Source organism: Sardina pilchardus, chromosome 10 (genome assembly GCF_963854185.1).
Source record: "Sardina pilchardus chromosome 10, fSarPil1.1, whole genome shotgun sequence".
NCBI classification, from domain to species: Eukaryota; Metazoa; Chordata; class Actinopteri; order Clupeiformes; family Clupeidae; genus Sardina; species Sardina pilchardus.
Genome location: NC_085003.1, coordinates 27,300,037 through 27,321,215, shown reverse-complemented (window position 1 = coordinate 27,321,215; position 21,179 = coordinate 27,300,037). Strand labels below are relative to the sequence as shown.

The following is a 21,179-nucleotide window of genomic DNA, read 5'->3' as shown; positions in this document are numbered from 1 at the left end:
TACTCACTGTATGAGCGACCTCACTGGAAAGAGGTCAGTACTGGGTTACAGTAGACGGTGGTGAGGTTAAAAGGGACCAAAATGAAAAGTATTTCATATACAGTGATTAGATCAATGATAAATGAGTCCACAGATTAATTTGCTAGCGATTCTATGTAAAGGGTAAACACTGAGTCTTCATCATGTTTATTCTTGTATGAATGGAGAACTTGTTAGCTGATTTATTTTGGACTGCCACGCTGTCCTTCAGAGAGAGTATTCAGAAAATATCTGTATGTTTTTGTGTTGTCTACATACAGTAGATATGTAGCCTGCATGACCTTGCTTTTATAGTTCACCAGTTACAGTCCCACAGTATTCTGATGTTTATTTCACAGCTACTGTACGTCAGTACAGGAACTGCCCACCAAAGGCCAATGTGTGTCATCGTGAGGGTGGATAAAACAGTGGTAGGAGGTGAAACCATAGAAACCCACCTGCTTACATTTGGAGTCTCCACTGCGTAGGCAGACCTGAGACCTGCCACTCTGAGCCCCCAACCACTCCCCCTCTTAAAAAAAAAAACAACTTCCTGTTTCCTGCTTCTACAGCATACAATACAGAGTAGATAAACAGACCTCGAGTGAAACCAGCGAAAACATTAGTTCACATGGGTAATGTGTTTTTATCACGGAATATGACACAGCACCTGCGGTTAACAACATATCCGTTGGTGCAAACTTAACATCAGCAAGAGTAACCAGTGCACCAGTCCTGTGTAATATCACTCTGGGCATTATCTGGAATGCAATTCCAAAGATAAAGATGCTTAAAAAATGGGGGCTCTCTTAACTTTGTATGTATAACATACTGTAGGTGTTATTAGTAGCCTGGGTGTTCCCACCCTACCTTGCACAGTGATTTCATTAGAGAAGTGGTAGACGCTAGCCAGGCAATGTTATCAGATCAATCGCCAGTAAAGTACTGAAATGTCATTGTCTGATGTCTGTTTGTTGACAGCTGTACTTTCATCCTAGTACATACATAACACTGTGCTCTCCCTCTTTTGGTACATTGGGTGTGCTTTCCTATTACAATACTACAATATAAAAAGTGGCCACACTCCAAAATGTTTTTTTTTCTTTTAATATTTTCTGGGGTAAAGAGAATATTAAAAGAGAGGGGTAGGGGTGAAGAGAATATGAAAGAAAATCAGCATTTTTGGAATGTGACCATTTTTGACTCCGTACTTTCATCCTTAACTGCTGATAGAGCGTATTAATATTTTAACAGTAAAATTATACTGTAAGACCCTACTTAAACAAATAATTTAAAGCTGTCACTTTCTGAAACTGTGCTATTTATTGCAGATCCATTAGTGTGGCTGTAACATAATTACAAATGCTGACGTCAAAACATACATACACATTGAAGGTGCCAGCAAGCAAATGTCCAACATTTGACATCTGCATAGAAAACATTCTTTTATAGTTTAGAAATCTATAAACAAAACTTATGACGGCTTAAGACATAACGATGACTGTAGTGACTGCGAAGTGGCAAGAAACAAAAAAGGTTAACGCTGGTAGACATTGTAAATCAACTTGAAGAGAAAGAGACTTGAGACTGAAGGCCAAAATTAATTTGGCAATTTCCCAATAGCACCTTTCAGTTCTTAAGTCAATGACATTTGTTTACATTTGTTTAAGAGTGCCTTCAGATTCTTTAACAAATCTGTTGACAAAGACAGAGAGTTGACAGACAGCCTGTTTATAGTGCCGAGAGCTCCACCAGCGGCTAAGCACAGCTGGCCGTGAGGATGTAGAGCCGCTGGTGTTTCTCTACTTCCTGGCTCTGTCCAGCAGATCTTTAAACACCTCAAACAGCTCTGGGTCCTCCCTTGCGGTCAGTTCCGGAGTGTTCTTCTCCAGCCAATCGGAGGAGCGGATCTGCTGCCGCAGCTCCCCGATGAGGCTGTCCAGTTTTACGCCCGACTGAGAGCTCTGGCAGTCCAGCACCACGAGCTCCTCGCCGTCCAGGGACAAAGCGTCGGTGGCGGCGGCGGCGGCGGCGGCCGCGCTGGCCTCCTCCGTGCCCGTGGGTCCAGACGTCGCCGTCGTCGTCCTCGTGGTGCTGCTGTCCTTGGCGTCCTTCTCGTTCTTCGTGCTGGTCTCTTGTTTTGCTTCCCCCGGGTCGTTAGCGGAGCGCGACTCCTTCAACCCCTCCAGGGCCTGCCGGATCCGCTGCATGCCTGAAGGAACACATGTACACACACACACACACACACACACACACACACACACACAGACACACACAGACACACACAGACACACACAGACACACACACACACACACACACACACACACACACACACACACACACACACACACACACACACACAGTTCAGCATCACAAATCACGGCATGCCATTTGAAACATTCCTTTACTGGAGAGGGGAGAGGGGCACGGAGAGGGGCGAGATGGGAAGGGGATTCTGAAAGCTCTCTGCACTCCACTCGATACGACACACAACCCAGCTCTGCAGGGAGAATTGTTCATGTTTCAAAGGGGAAAAAGAACAAAAAAACAGAAGTTCACGGGGGCCTGAGCGCAAACTCTTTTTTCACTTTCGAAGGCAGAGAGAGAGAGAGCAAAGAGAGAGAGAGAAGGGGCATGGCACTGCATTCGGAGAACATTATTCAGAAATGAAAGAGAATGACTAAGACAAGAGAACAAGAGGCCAAAGAAAGTGCCACACAGTCGAGGAGAGAGAGGCAGGGGAGACAGATACACACAAGCCTCCGACTGAGGAGCGAGAGAGTAAAAGAAAGAGTGAAAGCCATAGTAGAAAAGAGTGAGAGAAAAACAGAGAAAGAGCAAAAAAATTAATGAAAAACAGGGAGGCAGCCTGAAAAGTGACACAGAGAGAGGAATGAAATACAGAAACGAGGTGAAAAAGACAGAGAGAAACAGACAGCAAAAAAGTTGGGGTAGAAAAAGAGAAAAAAGAGATGTGGAATGAGAAAGAGAGAGACAGTGACAGTGAAAAAAAAACAAAGAGTGCAGGGAAAAGAGAAATGAAAGTGTTGGGGGAAAAAAGACTCGACTGACCGAGTTGCAGTCGACTTTCCTCGTCGCTGAAGACGATCCGGAACCATCCGGGGCTGGAGCAGGAGAAGGCCTGACCACAGCTGACCACCACGCGGTGCCTCAGGAACCTCCGCCACAGCTCCAGCTCTGCTGGGAAGGAGGCCTCACTCAGGAACTAACACACACACACACACACACACACACACACACAGAAGGAAACACACACACACACACACACACACACACACACACACACACACACACACACACACACACACACACAGATACACACACACACACACACACATACACACACACACACACACACACACACAGAAAGAAACACACACGCACACACACACACACACACACACACAGACACACACACACACACAGACACACACACACACACACACACACACGCACAGAAACACACACAAAGGCATGAGCAAACACACACGCACAGGTTTACACACTTCCTCTGCGTACCGGTGTCCATTTCACTTAGTTATTTATTTTTAAACAGACTTACAAGCTTCTTTTTATTCTACAATGCCTTATATGTCATATTGCCTTGCATTCTAGCCACTGAAGGGGATAACGCCGATTTTTCCACACGAATCTCCGTTTGTTGAGGTCACAGAAGACTGTCCGTGCAAAAAAAAGCCGAAAACAATCGGTTCTACTGTACCTATCAAGTTGCTGCAGCCAACAGTAATCGGTGACATTGAGAAACGGAGATCTACAGTATGTGAAGAATCCCCAGAATTCCCCTTTATTCTCATGGTGAGATGAAAACGTGGCATACTGTAGGCAGTGTTGTGATGCGCATTTCAGAGAAACCCTTCAGGAGTGTAGTGGCCCCTGGTGGGGTCTCCGTCTCACCTTACTGAAGTCGGCCCAGACGAAGAAGCCGACGGGCCGGTGGAGGTAGGGCACGTCCATTTTCTTCAGCTCCTCCGTCAGGAAGTCGTGAGCCGCCCGCAGCCGTTTCCTGCAGGTGGGCAGGAACTCCTCATTGATCCAACCTGAAAGGCACACGGCACATGGCAGCTTTGGAAACATTTGCAATCTGTCGACACAAACCTACTCCACACAGACCTGCAACTGTAATACCTTAACTAAGGATCCCAACGATGACAACACAACACATACAGTATCTACCACAACCCTGTCATCCATGACAACAAACACCCCGCCACCACAATACAGTCATACCTCAACACCTCTCTACCAACCTCCACCAACCGATAAAAATCTCACCCACAAAAGCTCACACCTACTACATACAGTACAGTGCATGTGGAAAGTATTCACAACGCTTCACTTTTTCTACATTTTGTTATGTTTCACATTCACCTTAAAATGGATTCAATTATTTTTTCCCCTCATCAATCTACATGCAATATCTACCACAACCCTCCACAAAAAGCAGGTTTTTTAAGTGTTTTGTAAATGTATATATATAAAAAATAAAACATTGAAATATTCCATTTACATCAACATTCACACCCTTTGCAATTGAGCTCTGTTGCATCCTACTTCTATCAATGGTCCTTGAGATGCTTCTAGGACTTAATTGGAGTCCTTCTGTGCCTAAATGAATTCATTGGACATTATCACGAGAGGCACACATCTCTTTATATACTGTAAGGTCTCACAGTTAATGGTGTATGTCAGAGTGAAAATCAAGCCACAAGGTCGAGAGAGTTGTCCGTAGACCTACGAGACAGGCTTGTGTGAGGACAAATATCTACTGTAGGGAAGGGCACAAGAAAATGTCTACAGCGTTGAGAGTGGCCAAGAGCACAGTAGCCTCCGTCACTCTCAAATGAAAACGTTTGGAACAAACAAAAAAACGTCCTACATCTGGCCGCTCAGCTGAACCGAGTATCCTGGACGAAGGGCCTTGGTCAGACATGTACAGTACAGTGACCAAGGACCCAATGATCACTATGAATGACATCCAGAGTTCCTTTGAGAGGATGAGAGAAGCTTTAAAAAGGACAAACGTCAGTGCAGCATTCCACCTATCAGACCTTTTTTTGGTAGAGTGGACAGATGGAAGCGATTTTTTTTGCCGGGAGCTTCCCAAAACACACCTGAACGACTCTCAGACCATGAGAGAGTCAATTCCCAAAAGCGTGTGTAGAAGAAACAAGGCTCTGAGCTGCACTGATGCTTGTGTGAACACTTTAAGTAAATAGAATATTTCAGTCTTTCATTTTCTCTACATTTTCAAAACACTCCAAACATCTGCTTTTTTTTGTGGAGTGTTGGAGTATTGTGTGTAGATTAACGAGGACGAAATGAGCCGAATCCATTTTAAGATAAGTCTGAAACATAACATAATGTGGGAAAAGAGCGCTGTGAATACTTTCCGTATGCACTGCATATATTCATAACTCGTGCAAAAGAAATGATCTGGTAAAAATAGAATGTACCAGAACCCGTACCATTCTCTTAGAGCATCACCCACTTCAGTGCTGGTTTGGATTATGGCTTCTGCTAGTCTTATCTCTCTTCGCCCGGCTTTTCTAAATCCTCCAACCCCCATTCCACACCCTCTCTGTCTAGCTCTATCTCAGTCATGTGTCTACCACATGCCTGCCAGAGGATATTTCCTCAATGTTCCTAAACAAAGCTTTCCTTTACACAGTGATGTCCTTGAGTTTGTCCTAAGCAGAATACAAGAAAATTACTGTGTCCTGTGCACTTTGGACGTGAGACAAATTACTCATAGGAAAGGGATGGACAATAGTACGCCAAACATGCCTTTAGATGGTATTAGAGCCATGACTATTGCAATTGTTTTGTGTGTCTCAGATCTGTAGCCCTTAGCTTATTATTATTCATCGCTGATATATGTGTTGGGTTTGACCTCTAATGAGGACTGCAGACCAAGGTCGGAAATCTGCCAGGTCGATAAACATCCGTAGCTCCAAATTGGAGGGGTGTGCAAGGCTCCAATAGACTTCCATCAACTAGTTTATGGCCAATTCAACATGTTAAATTGCGGTCAGAGCTGTCAGGGAAAGGGTTGCCCTAATTGGCTGTTAAGCTTGTCTATTGTTGTTGAGAAGCACTGTGTGAGCATCAGATATTCCCCTAAGGAGGTACAATCCTGGTAGTTAGTGTTTTGCCTCTGGATGACTGACTCTAATGACACAGTTTCACTTACTTTCTCCTCAGACTCATTCCTTTTTCCCAAAGTCAAAAGCCCCAGGACCGACAAAGTCACGGTCATTTGCAACTTGTTATAAAACAACACTTAACTTGATGGGTTCATTCATAACACATTCATAACAGCTGTCATGAACTGCACATGAAGCACTCATGACTGTTTCATGAAACATGACTCAACATTCATACCAACCCTTTCATGAATGTGGAAGACAAAACGTCAAAAACTTGTCAAAATAAAAGTCCAACAATCTAGTAATCCATATACAGGGTATTATGAATCCTCTCCAGCGTTTGTAAACATCTCATGAATATTTTATGAAGTCTCCTTCAAATGTCACTTTACTATACGAGTTGTGAAGTATTCATCATACTAAATAAAAGCCCAACAATCGCAAAACAGCATTGCTGTCTTTTTTGTTTCAGCCAACCTGATCATGTCACATCTTAGTCAATGGGGAAGTCCAGTGTCCAGGAGAATGTAGTTTTTTGTTTGTCTGTTGGTTTATTTTATGATAGTTTAAAATAAAATGCATAATTGTCTACACCAATGACTGTATAGATATATAAAACAGGAATGTCCAACCAGTCAGAGATCCACATATGGTCAGAAGTTCACTTCCCAGTATGATGAATACTTCACAACTCGTATAGTAAAGTGACATTTGAAGGAGACTTCATAAAATATTCATGAGATGTTTACAAACGCTGGAGAGGATTCATAATACCCTGTATATGGATTACTAGATTGTTGGACTTTTATTTTGACAAGTTTTCGTCGTTTTGTCTTCCACATTCATGAAAGTGTTGGTATGAATGTTGAGTCATGTTTCATGAATCAGTCATGAATGCTTCATGTGCAGTTCATGACAGCTGTTATGAATGTGTTATGAATGAAGCCGTCAAGTAGTTTGATTAAAAGTAGATATATTATGCACTGTGTATATTATGCATTGCGTATATTATGCAATGTCTTTAGTGACCGAGAGTCACATGGACATTGCAAGCTAGTACCATTTTGCTTATCTACCCCTGCAAGTCCACATATTATCCACATATCGTGCTAGCCTAACAATATAGCCAATGTGCTGCTGTAAATAACGGGTAGTCGTAGGTGTATGCGTAATAGTGCATTTACCCCCCCACCCACGCAGGTAACACAAAGCGACCCAATATGACTCAACTGACAGTAGTCATTGAAGTATGTACTTTGAAGTTCATTCGGTGTGCATTTGCCTTGAGAGAAGACGGACTCTGATTCAATTAGCCAAAAGCCACACTTTTAAAAACTTGAAATTAAAACTGTGGTGTACAAATGTGTCTGTCTAATGACCTAGATGAAACAAACCGAACGGAACCTGACTCACTGAATATACAGTACAGTACCCTAGCTTCAGCTTCAGCCTTAGGCAAAACCCCCATTTTGTCATTAATCCAACATTCATCTGCTGCTGAACAGAAAGATAAAATCTCCACCACTTCCCTCTGACCTACAAATACATAGACTGTAGTGAAGAAGGGAGAGAGCAGTGCCCCCAACCGGTCTTGAACTTGCAGTCTGACCGCAACGGAAAAGATCCGGGCCCGTCGCTATGGCAGTAAGAGTGCATACTCAACTGACACTGAACATGTGTTTCAGTGCTACAAATGACTTTGGATGAAAGCATTTGCTAAGATGAATACACAGATTTATGTACCCTTATCCTGTAGCAAACGTGCCACCTGGTTTTGGACGGAGCCTGGTACCCCATGGAAGCAGCCCAGCTGGTCAAGGGCCTCCACCAGGTCCCTGTTCTGGGAGTACAGTGTGCCAACGCGGATGCCAGCCATGGCAAAGTCCTGCATCACACACAAAAAAAAAACATACACAGTCAAGGGATTGTTATCATACTTATTGTGTTGTTTTCCAATTTGAAATTAGTGCCACCATTACAGCTGCATTTTTCTTTCTCCAGCTCCACACGTGCAATGTACTTTGACGTTCACTTGCTACTGTAGTATAAAATACAGTATGCTACAGCAATGCATTTGCCTGAGAGACTGATCAACTCATTGCATGACTACAGCAAAGAAGCGGAGACCAGAGGTGCAATCAAATTGGGCAAAAAGTGGCGAGCGTTCGTGGTGCACATGTTTTCTTTGAACAGTTCAATATGAATGATTTAGTGCTAGGGTTTATGGTTAGGTAATTGCATTGTTGCGTTTGTCAAACTCCTGTCCAGTTCCACTGTATGTTCGCGGGGAACAACCCCCTAAGACTGTTCGCGATTGTTTGCAAACGTTCGCCGAAAACTCAAGGCTAACGGAATACTGTTTGCAAACGTTCGCCTATGTCTGCGAATTTAAATGCACCTCTGACGACCATGGCCCCAGAGCAGAGAGCAAGTGGCATACTCACCTTACTCAGCCCCCATAGCACATGGGTCCTCTGGGGATCTGGCAACCTAGATAGATAGATAGATAGATAGATAGATAGATAGATAGATAGATAGATACTTTATTGATCCCCAAAGGGAAACTCAAGGTCCTAGCAGCTTAAGACACCACACACAACATACACTACAATGTAAACAGGATGATAAAAAGCAAATCAACAAATCAACATGACTAAAAAGAACAGTAAGACATACTAAAAGATAGAGATGCACATAAATGTACTGAGGATTGTGTCAAGGTGGACCTGCAGACAGAAGGCACATTATATGTTGCCAGATATGAATGAAGGCATGAGCAGATCACCATAGTTATGTCATCTACAAACAATTTTGTTGAGTAATACCTGTTGCACCTGTATGTGGTTGAGGGGGAGGAGGTGACTTTGTAAGGATGAGGCGTGGTAGTAATGGCAGGCGGAAGTAACTTCTCACACTATGAATGTGCTTTTCCAAAGTGGCACAATGCATTGCGCATAATGCATGCATTACATTACAAAAAATCCATCAATTACATTATACTGTAACTACTGTCTTCCATTACTTTTTTACTTTAAATGTGTGGAGATAGAATACAATCGTCATTTTCTTGAACAAAAGGTTTTGTCAATATCCATTCAAGAATCCTTTCAATAGATGTGTTGAACGTGTCAAATCTCAACATTCCAAAGAAAAAAGTAGAATAAATAAGTTTCAGTAAATGTAATGTAATGTAATGTAATAACTAAAACATGTAATGTCTTATCTATAATTAAGAACACACAGTCACAAAAATACAGCGAATGTCACAGACTGTATCTAGACACGCACACAAACAAACCCTCCCATGGTCATTTAGTTTATCTTATCTGCCATGTTAACAGCCCTGACAGTGGCCTTGGTGTGCCAGGAGTCCGGGAATCATTAATGGTCCCTATTCATCACACTTTAAACACAAACAGGCCCAGAACATGAACTCCTGCACGGTGCGCGCACACACCACCATTTATGGGCCGTGCTCGAGTCCTGAGCCTAAATCGGGACACTGCAGCGATGTGACACACATGGGGAAGTAAGCCTACATCGAAACGGAAGAAATGAAGATGTGAGAATAAAAATATATGGCTATGGGGATCTAATGGCGCCTTTTTCTCAGAAGCATATGAGCCAGTGTAGGCTGATACATTTTTGCTTTGTTTTGCTGACTTTGCACGTGGACTGCTTCTATTATACAAGAGAAGACGCGTCCGTGCCACGCATCCCACTGGAAAGAAAAGCACCTGATTGGATCAGCAAAAGTGTCAGTGAACGCCACCAGTAGTCTGTGCCTGTGCGCAGCTGAAAGATAATAAGAAACCACTGAAACCTCACGCTGCTGAGTTCCAACGCGGCTTCCGACAAGTGAGCCGACTGGTTGTCAAAACAAACCAAACATCTCTGTGATGTCAGATTAGAGAGCTGATGCAGTCAGAAGACAGAGAATAACGGAACGGTGCCAATTATGCTCCCCCATATGCTGAGTGTAGGCCAAGCACAGCTATTTCTATGGGGATGGTGGTAAGGTGAACGTGTGTGTGTGTGTGTGTTTGTGTGTGTGTGTGTGTGTGTGTGTGTGTGTGTGTGTGTGTGTGTGTGTGTGTGTGTGTGTGTGTGTGTCAGTTTCATCCATTATTGGAAGTCATCGCATTTGGAGAAAGAGGTGTTGTGCGTATCCATGACAACGGTTGTGCTGCTGCTTTGTTATTGTCAACAGTCAACACGACTGACTCTTGTCTGTCGAATTTGTGTCCTCATGTAATACTTACACGAATAAAGAATGTGTGTGTGTGTGTGTGTGTGTGTGTGTGTGTGTGTGTGTGTGTGTGTGTGTGTAGTGTGTGTGTGTGTGGGGGTTCTCTTGCCTGTCCAGACTGAGGACGCTGTGGAAGGTCACTGCCTCATCAAACACGGTCAGCATGTAGACCTCGTCCACGATGACGTGGAGCTCGTGCCTGAAGCAGGTGAGGGGATAGAGGAAAGAGAGAAAAAAACAGAGTTCAGAGTTTCGATCAAAGCTGATATTTCTGATCACTGCAGACAGGCAAACACACCTTTTGTCTAGTGGCACTATTAGACCATCAATATTACTGGTCAAATCAAATACTTTCTAGGAGACTGTAATAGACCTCTGAAGTACACTTGCAAAGAACCAAAGCTGCCATCTTTGCCCATATAAGGATATCCAGGTGTGTTAATTGAAGCTAACTACCTCTGGCAAGTTCGCATTGCAAGTTAGCTCTGGGGTAGCAAGAATCTAAGTTTGCTGTCTTACACCGAAGACCACAGAAACCTGTTGAAGACAGATGGCAAAAGTGTGTTGAGCAAAATGTCTGCATTTCAGATTTCTTTTTCACCGCGATAGCTTAACAAAGTGCGATAATTCAAAATCCCCATGATATTTTCCTATAGGGAAAATCGCAAGATACCAGATCTCAAAGATGGCAGCTTTTTAGTAGGCGAACCTCAGAGGCCTATAAACATAACAACGCAGATAGCCAGTTATGAGTGCAATATAAACACCCAGGAGAGTCTATATATGCTGCCAATTAGAGTTTGCTGTGCACCAAGAACAACATTAATCTCTTAAAAAAAATCAGAGAAAGTTTGCTTCATCTGACAGAATTGATTTCCTTTCAAAGGAAAGTGAAATACTGCTGAGGAGTTTGAAAAAGATACAGAGGCTTAGATTCACAAGGGGGGACTGAATTAATCGTGACTCACCTTTTAGCAAACTCCAGGAAGTCAGTCATCTCCTCCGAAGAGTACATTTCTCCCAGTGGATTATGGGGATTTACCAGTATGACCCCTTTAACATTCACACCCTAGACGTGGCAGATTCCCAAGAGGAAAGGATTAAAGATGATAAGAGTACCGGTATGCGTGTGTGTGTGTGTGTGTGTGTGTGTGTGTGTGTGTGTGTGTGTGTGTGTGTGTGTGTGTGTGTGTGTGTGTGTGTGTGTGTATACATGTGCATGTGAATGTATGAGTGTGTATTTGTGCACACAAGTAAATGTATATAATGTGTCTGTATGTGTGTGTGTGTGTGTGTGTGTGTGTGTAATATACATGCATGAAACATACCTCTTTCTTTGCTTTTAAAAGGGCAGATTCCAGAATATCAACACTCAAGTGAAAAGGTCTGTTGCCACTGCCACTTGGCTACATAAACAATTACACAAGGAAAGAGAGAGAAAGAAAGAGAAAGAGAGAGAGAAAGAGTTATTTTTTTTCTTTCTGAACAAACATACACATAGGGAAATTCATAAAGATAAGATTAGATTCCATTAGATTCAACTTTATTGTAATTAAGCAGAGTACAAGTACAAAGACAACGAAATGCAGTTTGCATCTAACCAGAAGTGCAAAAAAAGTGCAATGTCATATACAAAGTATAGACAGCTGGTGCATAGACAGGACAGGATATATAGTGCAGTGTAGACAGCAGTATCCCTGAATGCAAACGGGTCATACAACTTCATGCAAACTGCTGCTATTCTGTGTAGCTCCAAAAATATTGTGAGGTAGAAACATCTGTTCCCACCTACAGTGTATATTTATATTCTGTTATAAATAAAAACAAATTCCCAAAGCAAATATTGAAATTGTGAGAGGAAGCTTTTCATAAAACATGCTGAGCAAACAATCTTAGGTCTACCACACCACAGCCACATGAGCAAAATACACACTAAGAATAACCTGTATGGGACCATGCTGCTGAATAAGGTATCTATCTTTTCAGTATGGTATTCCTGTAAGGTCTGACTACTTTCTGAAACTAGACAAAGAGAAAGCGAGAAAGAGAGAGAGAGAGATTCTCTCCGCCATCCTGACATGCATGTGTCTTTCTCTACTTCACACTGTCGACTGAGAATTAATCAAAGTGCACTTTTTTTTAGAAAACACAATTGAAAATCCAGAATCAATTAATCACCATTTTCATAAAAAATCAATCTTACAGTATAATCAAATATTGTTTGATGTACTGTATGTATTGTATGTGTGTAACTGTGTAGGATGAGCATTAGCAGGGGGGTGGTGCTGTACCTGAGCACTCAGGTGCGCATGAACGAGCCGCACGCTACTGTAGAGATGCACATCCTCAGTGATGCACCCGTAGAAAGGTGTGGGGATGAGAATCGCATCTGTGACAAAAACACACACACACACACACACACACACACACACACACACACACACACACACACACACACACACACACACACACACACAGATGTGAGATCATACTGAATGCATTCACACAATAATATTGTGCACACACACAGATACATGACATCCATTATCAGGCACCACTTGCAAGCACACACACAGAGGGTGAGGAGATGGCATCTATGTCTAATTTTCTATAACAGCTTTACACAAAACTCAAACCTACCAAAAAAAAAAAAAAATTGAGAAATATGGGTTTTATTTGATCACGGTAGTCCCTCCAGATAATTGTGATAACGGATCTCCGGATGCTCCGGACGGAGTCTGATTCAGTGTGGTCTGGAAGGATACTTAAACGCTAACTATTTCCTTGTTTAGCTAGAGCAGCTAGTGGATCTTTAGGGTGAAGTCATGCTGTCTCTCCTTTGATGCAAATCATTGTAAATAAAACCTTATTAAACCTGTTTTTCCTACCACTGGTCTGACTGGGTCTTCATTCATCTGTGGTATCAAAATTACCATCCAACATCCACACAGAGATGTGGGGGAAAGGGCTCAGCTAGCGGGCAGAAGCAGGTCACACAGAGGCTTTTCTGACTGCAGGCTGTGCAAGCTTGGCCTTTGGGGCAGATTGTACTGGAAATGTGTGTCTGTGCACTTTTGCAAAAACAGAGACATAACACACACACAGACACAGACACACACACACACGTAAAAACATATGCAGTTAACCTTCAGGGTCACAAAGTACGGCTGCAATGGCAGAGAAGAGCGAACCACAGCCATTCATCACCACCACCTGAGGCATAAAACACAAACACACACACACACACACACACACACACACACACAGACACGCAGGTGTTGCATTAGTACAGGTGGAAGGCATTTGTGAAATAACTACTATAAATACTTTTTCAGTATTTTTAAAAACTAAAAAAAAAACTAAAAAAGTAACCTTGTGTCCAGTGTCAAATCAAACACACATACAACACACCCAAGAGGGCTATCTACAGTACAGCCATAACTGAACCATCACTCATGTATCACGGTCAAAACCAATAATGAGCGCCCCCAACTGGTGTTGAAGCGTAACAGCACCACAGCAAGAAAAACATGTTTTTTTTGTGGCCCGTCTGTGCCTAAACTCATCCCTGGACTGCCATCAGTTAGACATATTAAGAGGTGTCTGTGTATGTGTGTGTGTGGGGGGGGGGGCTGGGGGGGATTGAAGTAGAACAGCTTGCTGAAATGTTTGATTAAACGGAGCAATATCAGCAGTAGCAAAACCACTAGTGGGTGAAAAACCAGGCAGTCCTTGAGTAATACAAATGATTCTCCAAATTAATGAATGGCCGCAAAATTCTCTGCCTGATGCTAATTAATCATGGCTTGATTGGTCATGCCTGATTAAAAGGCATTAGCAGTAGCTCGGATCTCCTCAGTGTCTATTCCAGTGATCTGTCTCTAGACTCCCGTTTGGGTTCCACTCCAATCACCTCAGTTTTATCAGGCAGTACAGAGATGAGTAGACAAAAAGAGGGCCGAAGGAAAGAAGCTGTGGGGACTTACGTTTTCAGGCTTCAGGGGATTCACTGAGCGACAGTACTGCGTCAGGAAACCGGCTACTTCCCCACGGAGGCTTCAAAAGGGAGAAAGAACAGTAGAGTATTATAAACATGGCCTTAAACAGGGTTTCAGCTTTGAATGAGGAAATGGAGGGTTTCCTGTGAAGTCAGAAAATTTCTATAAAACGGGACATTTTTTATCTCATCTCAGAAGAAATCTAGTCCAGAGATCAGCCCCGAAAACCTGAAAACTACATAATCTGCTTCTGTTTTCTAGGTGAGACACAGAGGAAAGTATAATGTATTATTCATTTAATTTAGTCCTGCAGCTCAGTTGAATTTTTCTCAGGGAGTCTTTCCAATAAACCCAGAAGTGCCATTTTAACAGTCCATTTGACAAATCGAATGGACTGCACTGACTTTTCTTGACAAATGTTTAGTGATGACCTTACTTTGCATTATAATTACGTACAGAAACAGACAAGAGGACTACGGACATACTGTATACTGTAGCTGTTCTTTGTCCTCAACATCCTACTATGATGGAGCACCTAAACCATATGAAAAATAGTCAATGCTCAAGTCAGCACGTACTGTACTCACACATACACTCTACATCCAGAACTGATTAAAGAGTTACGGAAATATCAAATGTTGATCGAGAGCAGTAAGGTGAGTGCATCTTCCTGTATGTGGATGACCATGCCGGAGAACTGGGATATGGTAACCCCTTTATCTTATATGAGTGGAGAAACACACAGAGATGTACAGACAGACAGACTGACAGACAGACAGACAGACAGACAGACAGCCAGCCAGACAGCCAGACAGATAGACAGACAGACAGACAGACAGACAGACAGACAGACTCGATTACAATACTGTGACAAAGAGAATATCTGAGAGCTTCATAGGTTAATTCAGATTCTCCTTCCTCCACAGAACAAAGGGTTCCCAGAAACGTGAAACTTTAAACATTTCCCCGTGTTACAGAAGTGCTGATGCAAGAGGAGAGCTTCCTTACAATGGGTGGCCTTTCCAGTCAGGATACTGCAGCAGGGAGGGCTCAAGGTGGGCCATGTCAGGCAGGCTCAACTGTAACACACACACACACACACACACACACACATACAGAGGTGGAATTTAAACATGGGGTTAGGCCTCAACTGGCACAATGAATACATGTCCACACTGTATAGAAGAGACCATGGAACACTGGAGAGGGTTAGGTGAATATGGTTCAAACTAATTTTGCTATTAACGCCACTGAATATGACAATTTGTCTATCTGAATCTGGTGTGCTAACGGTGTATTAGCTTGGCAAATATCTTTGAATGACTATAATATTAATATAAGCCCATAATATATATGCCATTTTCTCTGTATGTATAGGTTTTCTGTAGGTTTTGACAAGTTAACTGTATGACTTGTGCAAATATAAGACCATTATGAATTCTTTTTTTTAAAACTAAATGTGTGTTTCTTTTTTTTTTTTTTACTTACTCTCTGCATTTTTGCACTTTACTGTGAAGCACTTTGGTGCGGCTCAGCCGTCTGTAAATCGTACTATAGAAATAAACTTGACTTTGACTTTGACTTTGACTTTATGAATTCAATTTGAGACATACATGATGTTCGAATAAGTAAGGAAAATCAAAGTCCCAGAACCCCCCACAACACTGTCTGTAAAGTCCTAAATAACTAGTGCTTCATAGCTACATAATACTTCTTTGTTTTTAAAGATCATGTTGCAGACTAATTACATTAATTGACAATAAAGGATGACTTGGCAAGCATACGACACCACAAATTTGCTTACACACCCGCTGGTGAAGCAGGTCATAGCAGAGTTTGTTCTCACTGGTACCCATGTTTATGATGCCCTGAAACAGAGATGCACACACACACACACACACACACACACACACACACACACACACACACAAACACACACAAACATGCACACACACACAGACACACACACACACACACACACACACACACACAAAACATGTTAACAGCTGTTTTGTATGAGTTGCCATTGCACCTTTGATTCAGAATCACTCAACTTCCTGTCTTTATATTCAGTCTGATTCACCCACCTCACAGTGCCCAAGAGCTGATGATTCTATGGTCTAAACATGTGTTATACATAATGGAATGTATGTGCATGTGAGAGTGTGTGTGTGTGTGTGTGTTCATCTGTCTCTGTGTACATATTTCCAGAGTGGGAATCTAAACCCACTGTTTCCACACACACACACGTTCAGATGAGAGCGTGACCAGGAAGTAGGCACTTACATTGGGGTTTTCCTGACTGTACTTGTCTGCATGGTACTGAGTGTAGCCTTCCTGCAGGATGCCCTGGTGTTGGCGGATGCGGTTGCCACGGCGAGAGAGGAAGATGCTGTAACCAGGGGCATCAGGTCCCCTAACTGAGCAGGATGAGGGAGTGGAGGAGACAGGTGCGGCAGGAGCAGAGAGACGCTCGGGGAGAGGAGGGGTGGATGCCGGAGAGGGGGGCACCACAGTGGCGGGGCGACCCTCTGTCCGGCCCCCCGCAACCCCAGTCAGGGCCCCGGCAAAGAGTGAGAGGAGGCGCAGTTCGTGCTGACGCTCCTGCTCGGCGCGCCGCTCGTCCAGGTGCTGCCGCCGCTCCTCCGCCTGCGCCTCCCGCTCCAGACGCGCCTCCTCCAGGGAGAGCAGGCGCTCCTCGGCCGCCCGCTGCCAGGTGAGGAAGCTCAGCAGAGCCTTGTCCACGGCGCGCCGGCTGCCACCGCCGCCGCCGCCGCACGTTCCCCGGCCCACGCACCGACGCTTGCGCTGACGGGCAAAGTTGGGGCCTTTCAGGCCGCCTCGGTTGTGTGATCGGGGCCGGTCTTCACCCCCGCCGCCGCCACCGTCTCGCACAGACATGCCTGTGCCTGATGAACCGGCCATGTTCTGATCGCTCATACCTGCAGAGCACGAGCCACAAAAAGACAGAGCAAAAAGTGGATGAGAATATATTTGCTGTCTTTATTGTCCAGGGGTATCTCCCTAAGAATTCTGGTGAGAACCAAAGTCAGTCAGGGTCATTGCTACCCAGCTACAATTCAAAAACTGTTTCAAATATCCTGTCACATAGCCTACTGTCTCAAAGAAAGTAATGTAGCCTCTAGGCTAATGGATTTCCTGAAATCTGGTTAATTTGGTTTCATTGGGCCTACTGTAGGCTACTCTGAGGTAAACAAAGGGCAAAGTTCAACAGGTGTTATTTCACAGACACTTTCATTTTACAACGAACTGTTTCCACAAGTCCAATCACCAAAACCTTGGCAAGTCCAAAATGCATATCCAGCTTACTCACCTGATGAGCAAACCTGTGATCTTAGAAGCCTGTGGAATTAAATGGGTGATAATCCACTGAGCACAAGCTCACCTGAGGGAGACAGCCGCGCTTGAGTCGCGCCCTCCGCTCGTCCCGCCTCCACTTGGTCCTCAATGTCGGCTCCCACTGATTTACTATCAGCATCTGGCTCGTCGCATGACCCGATGTGATACAGAAGTTCCGCAGGGCCTCCTGAACTCAGAAATCCTTCCTCAGAGTTGACGTCTTCGCTTTTGATCTCCAACAAGTCGCCAGGCTTAGGGGGGTGGCTAAACAAATAGGAGGCTGATGTTGAAGACCCGAAGGCTGCCGTCGGCAGGCCGTGAAGGTACGTGTCAGAGTAACCCGCTCCTGGCAAAAGCTGATGAGCCATGACGCCACCACCACCTCCCCCTGAAGCGTAGGACAAGGATGGTCGGTTTGTCAAGACACGGTCCATGACTTCATAGAACTTCCAGGTTCTTCCACCCCTAATAGTTCTCTTTTGATTTTCTTTAATGCGGCGGTATTCCAGTTTCATCTTTTTAATCTTCTCCCTGCATTGGTCCCCCGTCCGGAAAATTCCTTTCCCGTGCAAAACCTCTGCAATACGGTTGAATACGTGCTGGTTCCGCAGACAACTTTCCAATTCAATCTGGACTGACTCGTCTGACCAAAGCTGCAATAACTCGGCCACCTCCGGGTCAGACCAGTTGCTCCCACGTTCATACTTCTTACCTCGAAAATCCATATCTGTAAACGCAATTTGACAGGTTATTTGACTAGAGGACTGCCATACTTGAACGCAATGTTTATGTTCTGAACGTGGATTTAACTGGCGGTTGTATCACACAATATATCATTAAAATTAGCTAAATATAGAATAAAATGTTAAACAGTTAATAATACATGACTTGGATGTTTCTCGGGAACAGCACCCATGTTGTCATAAACTGTTTCCACATAGTAACTAAACCGTTACAAATAGTGAGATAACTCATCAGCAGACGCCTGACCGTTGTCACCTGATGATCTGACACAGCTGTCCCTTCGGATCTTGACCCGGACCAGACCTGGCTAACTATTTAGGGTGAAAAGGAAATCTGTGTCCATATTGAATGTATAACGTAAAAACATAAACAGAGGTCGGGAGAATGGGTCTACTTCTACATCCGGGTTGACGGCACATGCGTGCTGCCGTTATTCCGGGATAACTTTGGTCCGTGCTAGCGTATTAGCCGAAAGCGGGCTTGCAAGTCTGCCTGTTTCTCGCATTGGTCTATCTGGCTGACTAAAAGACAGCTCAAACTTCAGTGCAACTGCCCCCTCTAGCGTCTAAACTGTAGAAGGCATTCAGTGCTGTTTAAGTAGGCTATGCTATAACACAGCTGGAGACATTGGTCTACCTATTGGAAAAATAAATAACCTAAACTTAAAAAAAAAATACACAAAATTACACTGCATTGATAGCTTTATAACTTATTTTAAATTTAACCAAAGATATAAAACAAGGGCCCAGTCTGAAGCTAGGCATTTGCATTAAGCTACAAATAAAATAACATGAAATGTCACATACAATTAGGCCTATATAAGGGACAATGTGTTGAAATGCTTAATCTTCTGACTCCAGTGACAGTGCAGGTGTGTGTGTGTTAAGTGAATTGATATTGCCATGTAACTTGGTCCAGGAAGGCTATAATCCCAACCTATGGTGTTATGCTAGCAGGCCTATATTGTGTTTTTTTTTTTTATTATTATTCTTTCTCATTATATTATTAAAGCTTAGGTTATTGTGTAGGCTATAACACAATAACACTACATAGACAGTTCCGCAAAGTCAAGTTTCATGCTATGAAATAATTCAACATTTTGTAGCTCTAAAAAGAATGATGCATGAATGATATATTCAAATAATGTTGAACAGATATGCCTTTAGGCCCCTCTTGAAAAGCCCAAAACTGAAGCATCCGCTCTATAGGCTACCATAGACTGTACATGTGAAATTGACACATTGAAATAAATAAATAAATGAATAAATAAATTATCTGTTAAAATGGCTATACATTGGTCAGCACATCAGACTGCTTTAGTAGCAAACATATACTGTTATAGATACTGTTATAATATTATCATTAGGCTATACTCATTCATGCACTTATTACACTCATTATTCACTTATTACACCCACTGATGCACTTATTGTGGTTTTTATTGTTGGTAGAAATGCTCTTTAAAAACCTAATTGTTTTTTCCATGTTGTAAGTCGCTTTGGTCAAAAAGCGTCAGACAAATGAAATGTAATGTAATGTAAATACAAGTAGATGCTTTCCCAACAAAATCCTCTAGATGGCAGCAATTATCAACTATTCGTGGTATTGAGTTTTGTTTTTTCCTTAACCTATGATTGCACTGTGACGTACTTCCTGGGATTTGCAGAGTGCAGACCATAATTACTACACATCGTGAGGGGTGGGTTGTCTGTAAACGTTAGGACCAGAGATGAAAGCAGTTGAACAGTTGTAAATTCATGTTATCCCATTGCAGCAAAGGGGGTGTCTGTAGTAACGAGTAAGTATGGGGCTGAATGATACAACTGTCGAAAGTTTGTCACAACCTCTATGGTTAGTGATGTGAGCTGTTGGAGTGTTGTAGGTTGTTGGGTCCAGTGGGTCCCCAGGAATGCATGCGAACTAGCGGTCTCATCCTCATCATCATTCCCAGCCTCACACGAACTGTCAAGCGAACGTTGGGAACCACGCTGGAAGAGAGGCTGGAACAGGAGCACCGTCTGAAATATGATACATTTGCCGAGGATTCATTCTTCCGAGATATAACTGGACATGACATCCTTGTTACTGAACTGTCAACGCCTCTGCTCGTAGGGAAGCCCAGGGGCAGTCGCGACTCGTGTACAGGGAGGATAAACGCTCTCCGACGAGGAAAATCAAGGTAACTATAGAAATCGGGTATCAGCTAAAATGCAGTCTAGATCACATTTCCGATGTAGAATTACCTGCAGTTAGTTGCACGCAAGATCAAGACTCCCTACTCGCTATAGGAGATGTTATGCGGTGGGGCTCTACTAGATCAAACTTTCTTTGTCAGGGAGGTTAGCGTTAATGCAGGCTATTGTGCTCCTTAACTGAGAACATTAAACACTGTTAGCCTACTTCGCAACTTGTTTGCAGGGGAGTAAGAAATGAAGAAGCAGAAGTCTATGCGGAAGAGTTGTTGAGATCTAGGTTATCTTGGTCGTGTGGTAAACCTTTACCGTTATTTCTGGTAGCTAGGTTTCAGTGGTTGGTGTTTGTGTTTCAACTTTCTGGGTGTCAACAACAGCATGTTTGCTCATTAGCGTCTTGTTGAACTGTGTTTTTTGAGCGATCGCAAG

General features: G+C 43.3%; 2 protein-coding genes across 4 annotated transcripts in view; one reads left to right on the top strand and one right to left on the bottom strand.

Annotated features, from left to right (window-relative positions):
• Positions 1 to 843: 843 nt before the first annotated feature.
• On the bottom strand, positions 844 to 20,942 carry accs (1-aminocyclopropane-1-carboxylate synthase homolog (Arabidopsis)(non-functional)). Of its 3 annotated transcripts, none has more exons than XM_062547429.1 (16): positions 20,802 to 20,942; positions 17,861 to 18,541; positions 16,741 to 17,396; positions 16,263 to 16,322; positions 15,463 to 15,533; positions 14,443 to 14,512; positions 13,603 to 13,669; positions 12,748 to 12,845; positions 11,785 to 11,862; positions 11,425 to 11,525; positions 10,566 to 10,655; positions 8,652 to 8,697; positions 7,951 to 8,092; positions 3,956 to 4,098; positions 3,092 to 3,245; positions 844 to 2,230 (listed from the first exon to the last, which is right to left on the bottom strand). In XM_062547429.1, the coding sequence occupies exons 2-16, from the start codon at positions 18,537 to 18,539 to the stop codon at positions 1,821 to 1,823; spliced, it is 2,865 nt and encodes a 954-aa protein (XP_062403413.1). In that variant the 5' UTR covers positions 18,540 to 18,541; positions 20,802 to 20,942; the 3' UTR covers positions 844 to 1,820. The 3 variants fall into 3 exon arrangements, with proteins under 3 accessions (XP_062403413.1, XP_062403412.1, XP_062403411.1); XM_062547428.1 differs by lacking the exon at positions 20,802 to 20,942 and adding an exon at positions 18,805 to 19,045; XM_062547427.1 differs by lacking the exon at positions 20,802 to 20,942 and adding an exon at positions 18,814 to 19,045.
• The window catches only part of furinb (furin (paired basic amino acid cleaving enzyme) b), a 93,056-nt gene continuing 92,127 nt past the window's right edge, over positions 20,251 to 21,179 (top strand). The window contains exon 1 of the mRNA XM_062547430.1: positions 20,251 to 20,737. The gene's annotated coding sequence lies outside the window, so the exon portion shown is untranslated. The remainder of the gene's footprint in view (positions 20,738 to 21,179) is intronic.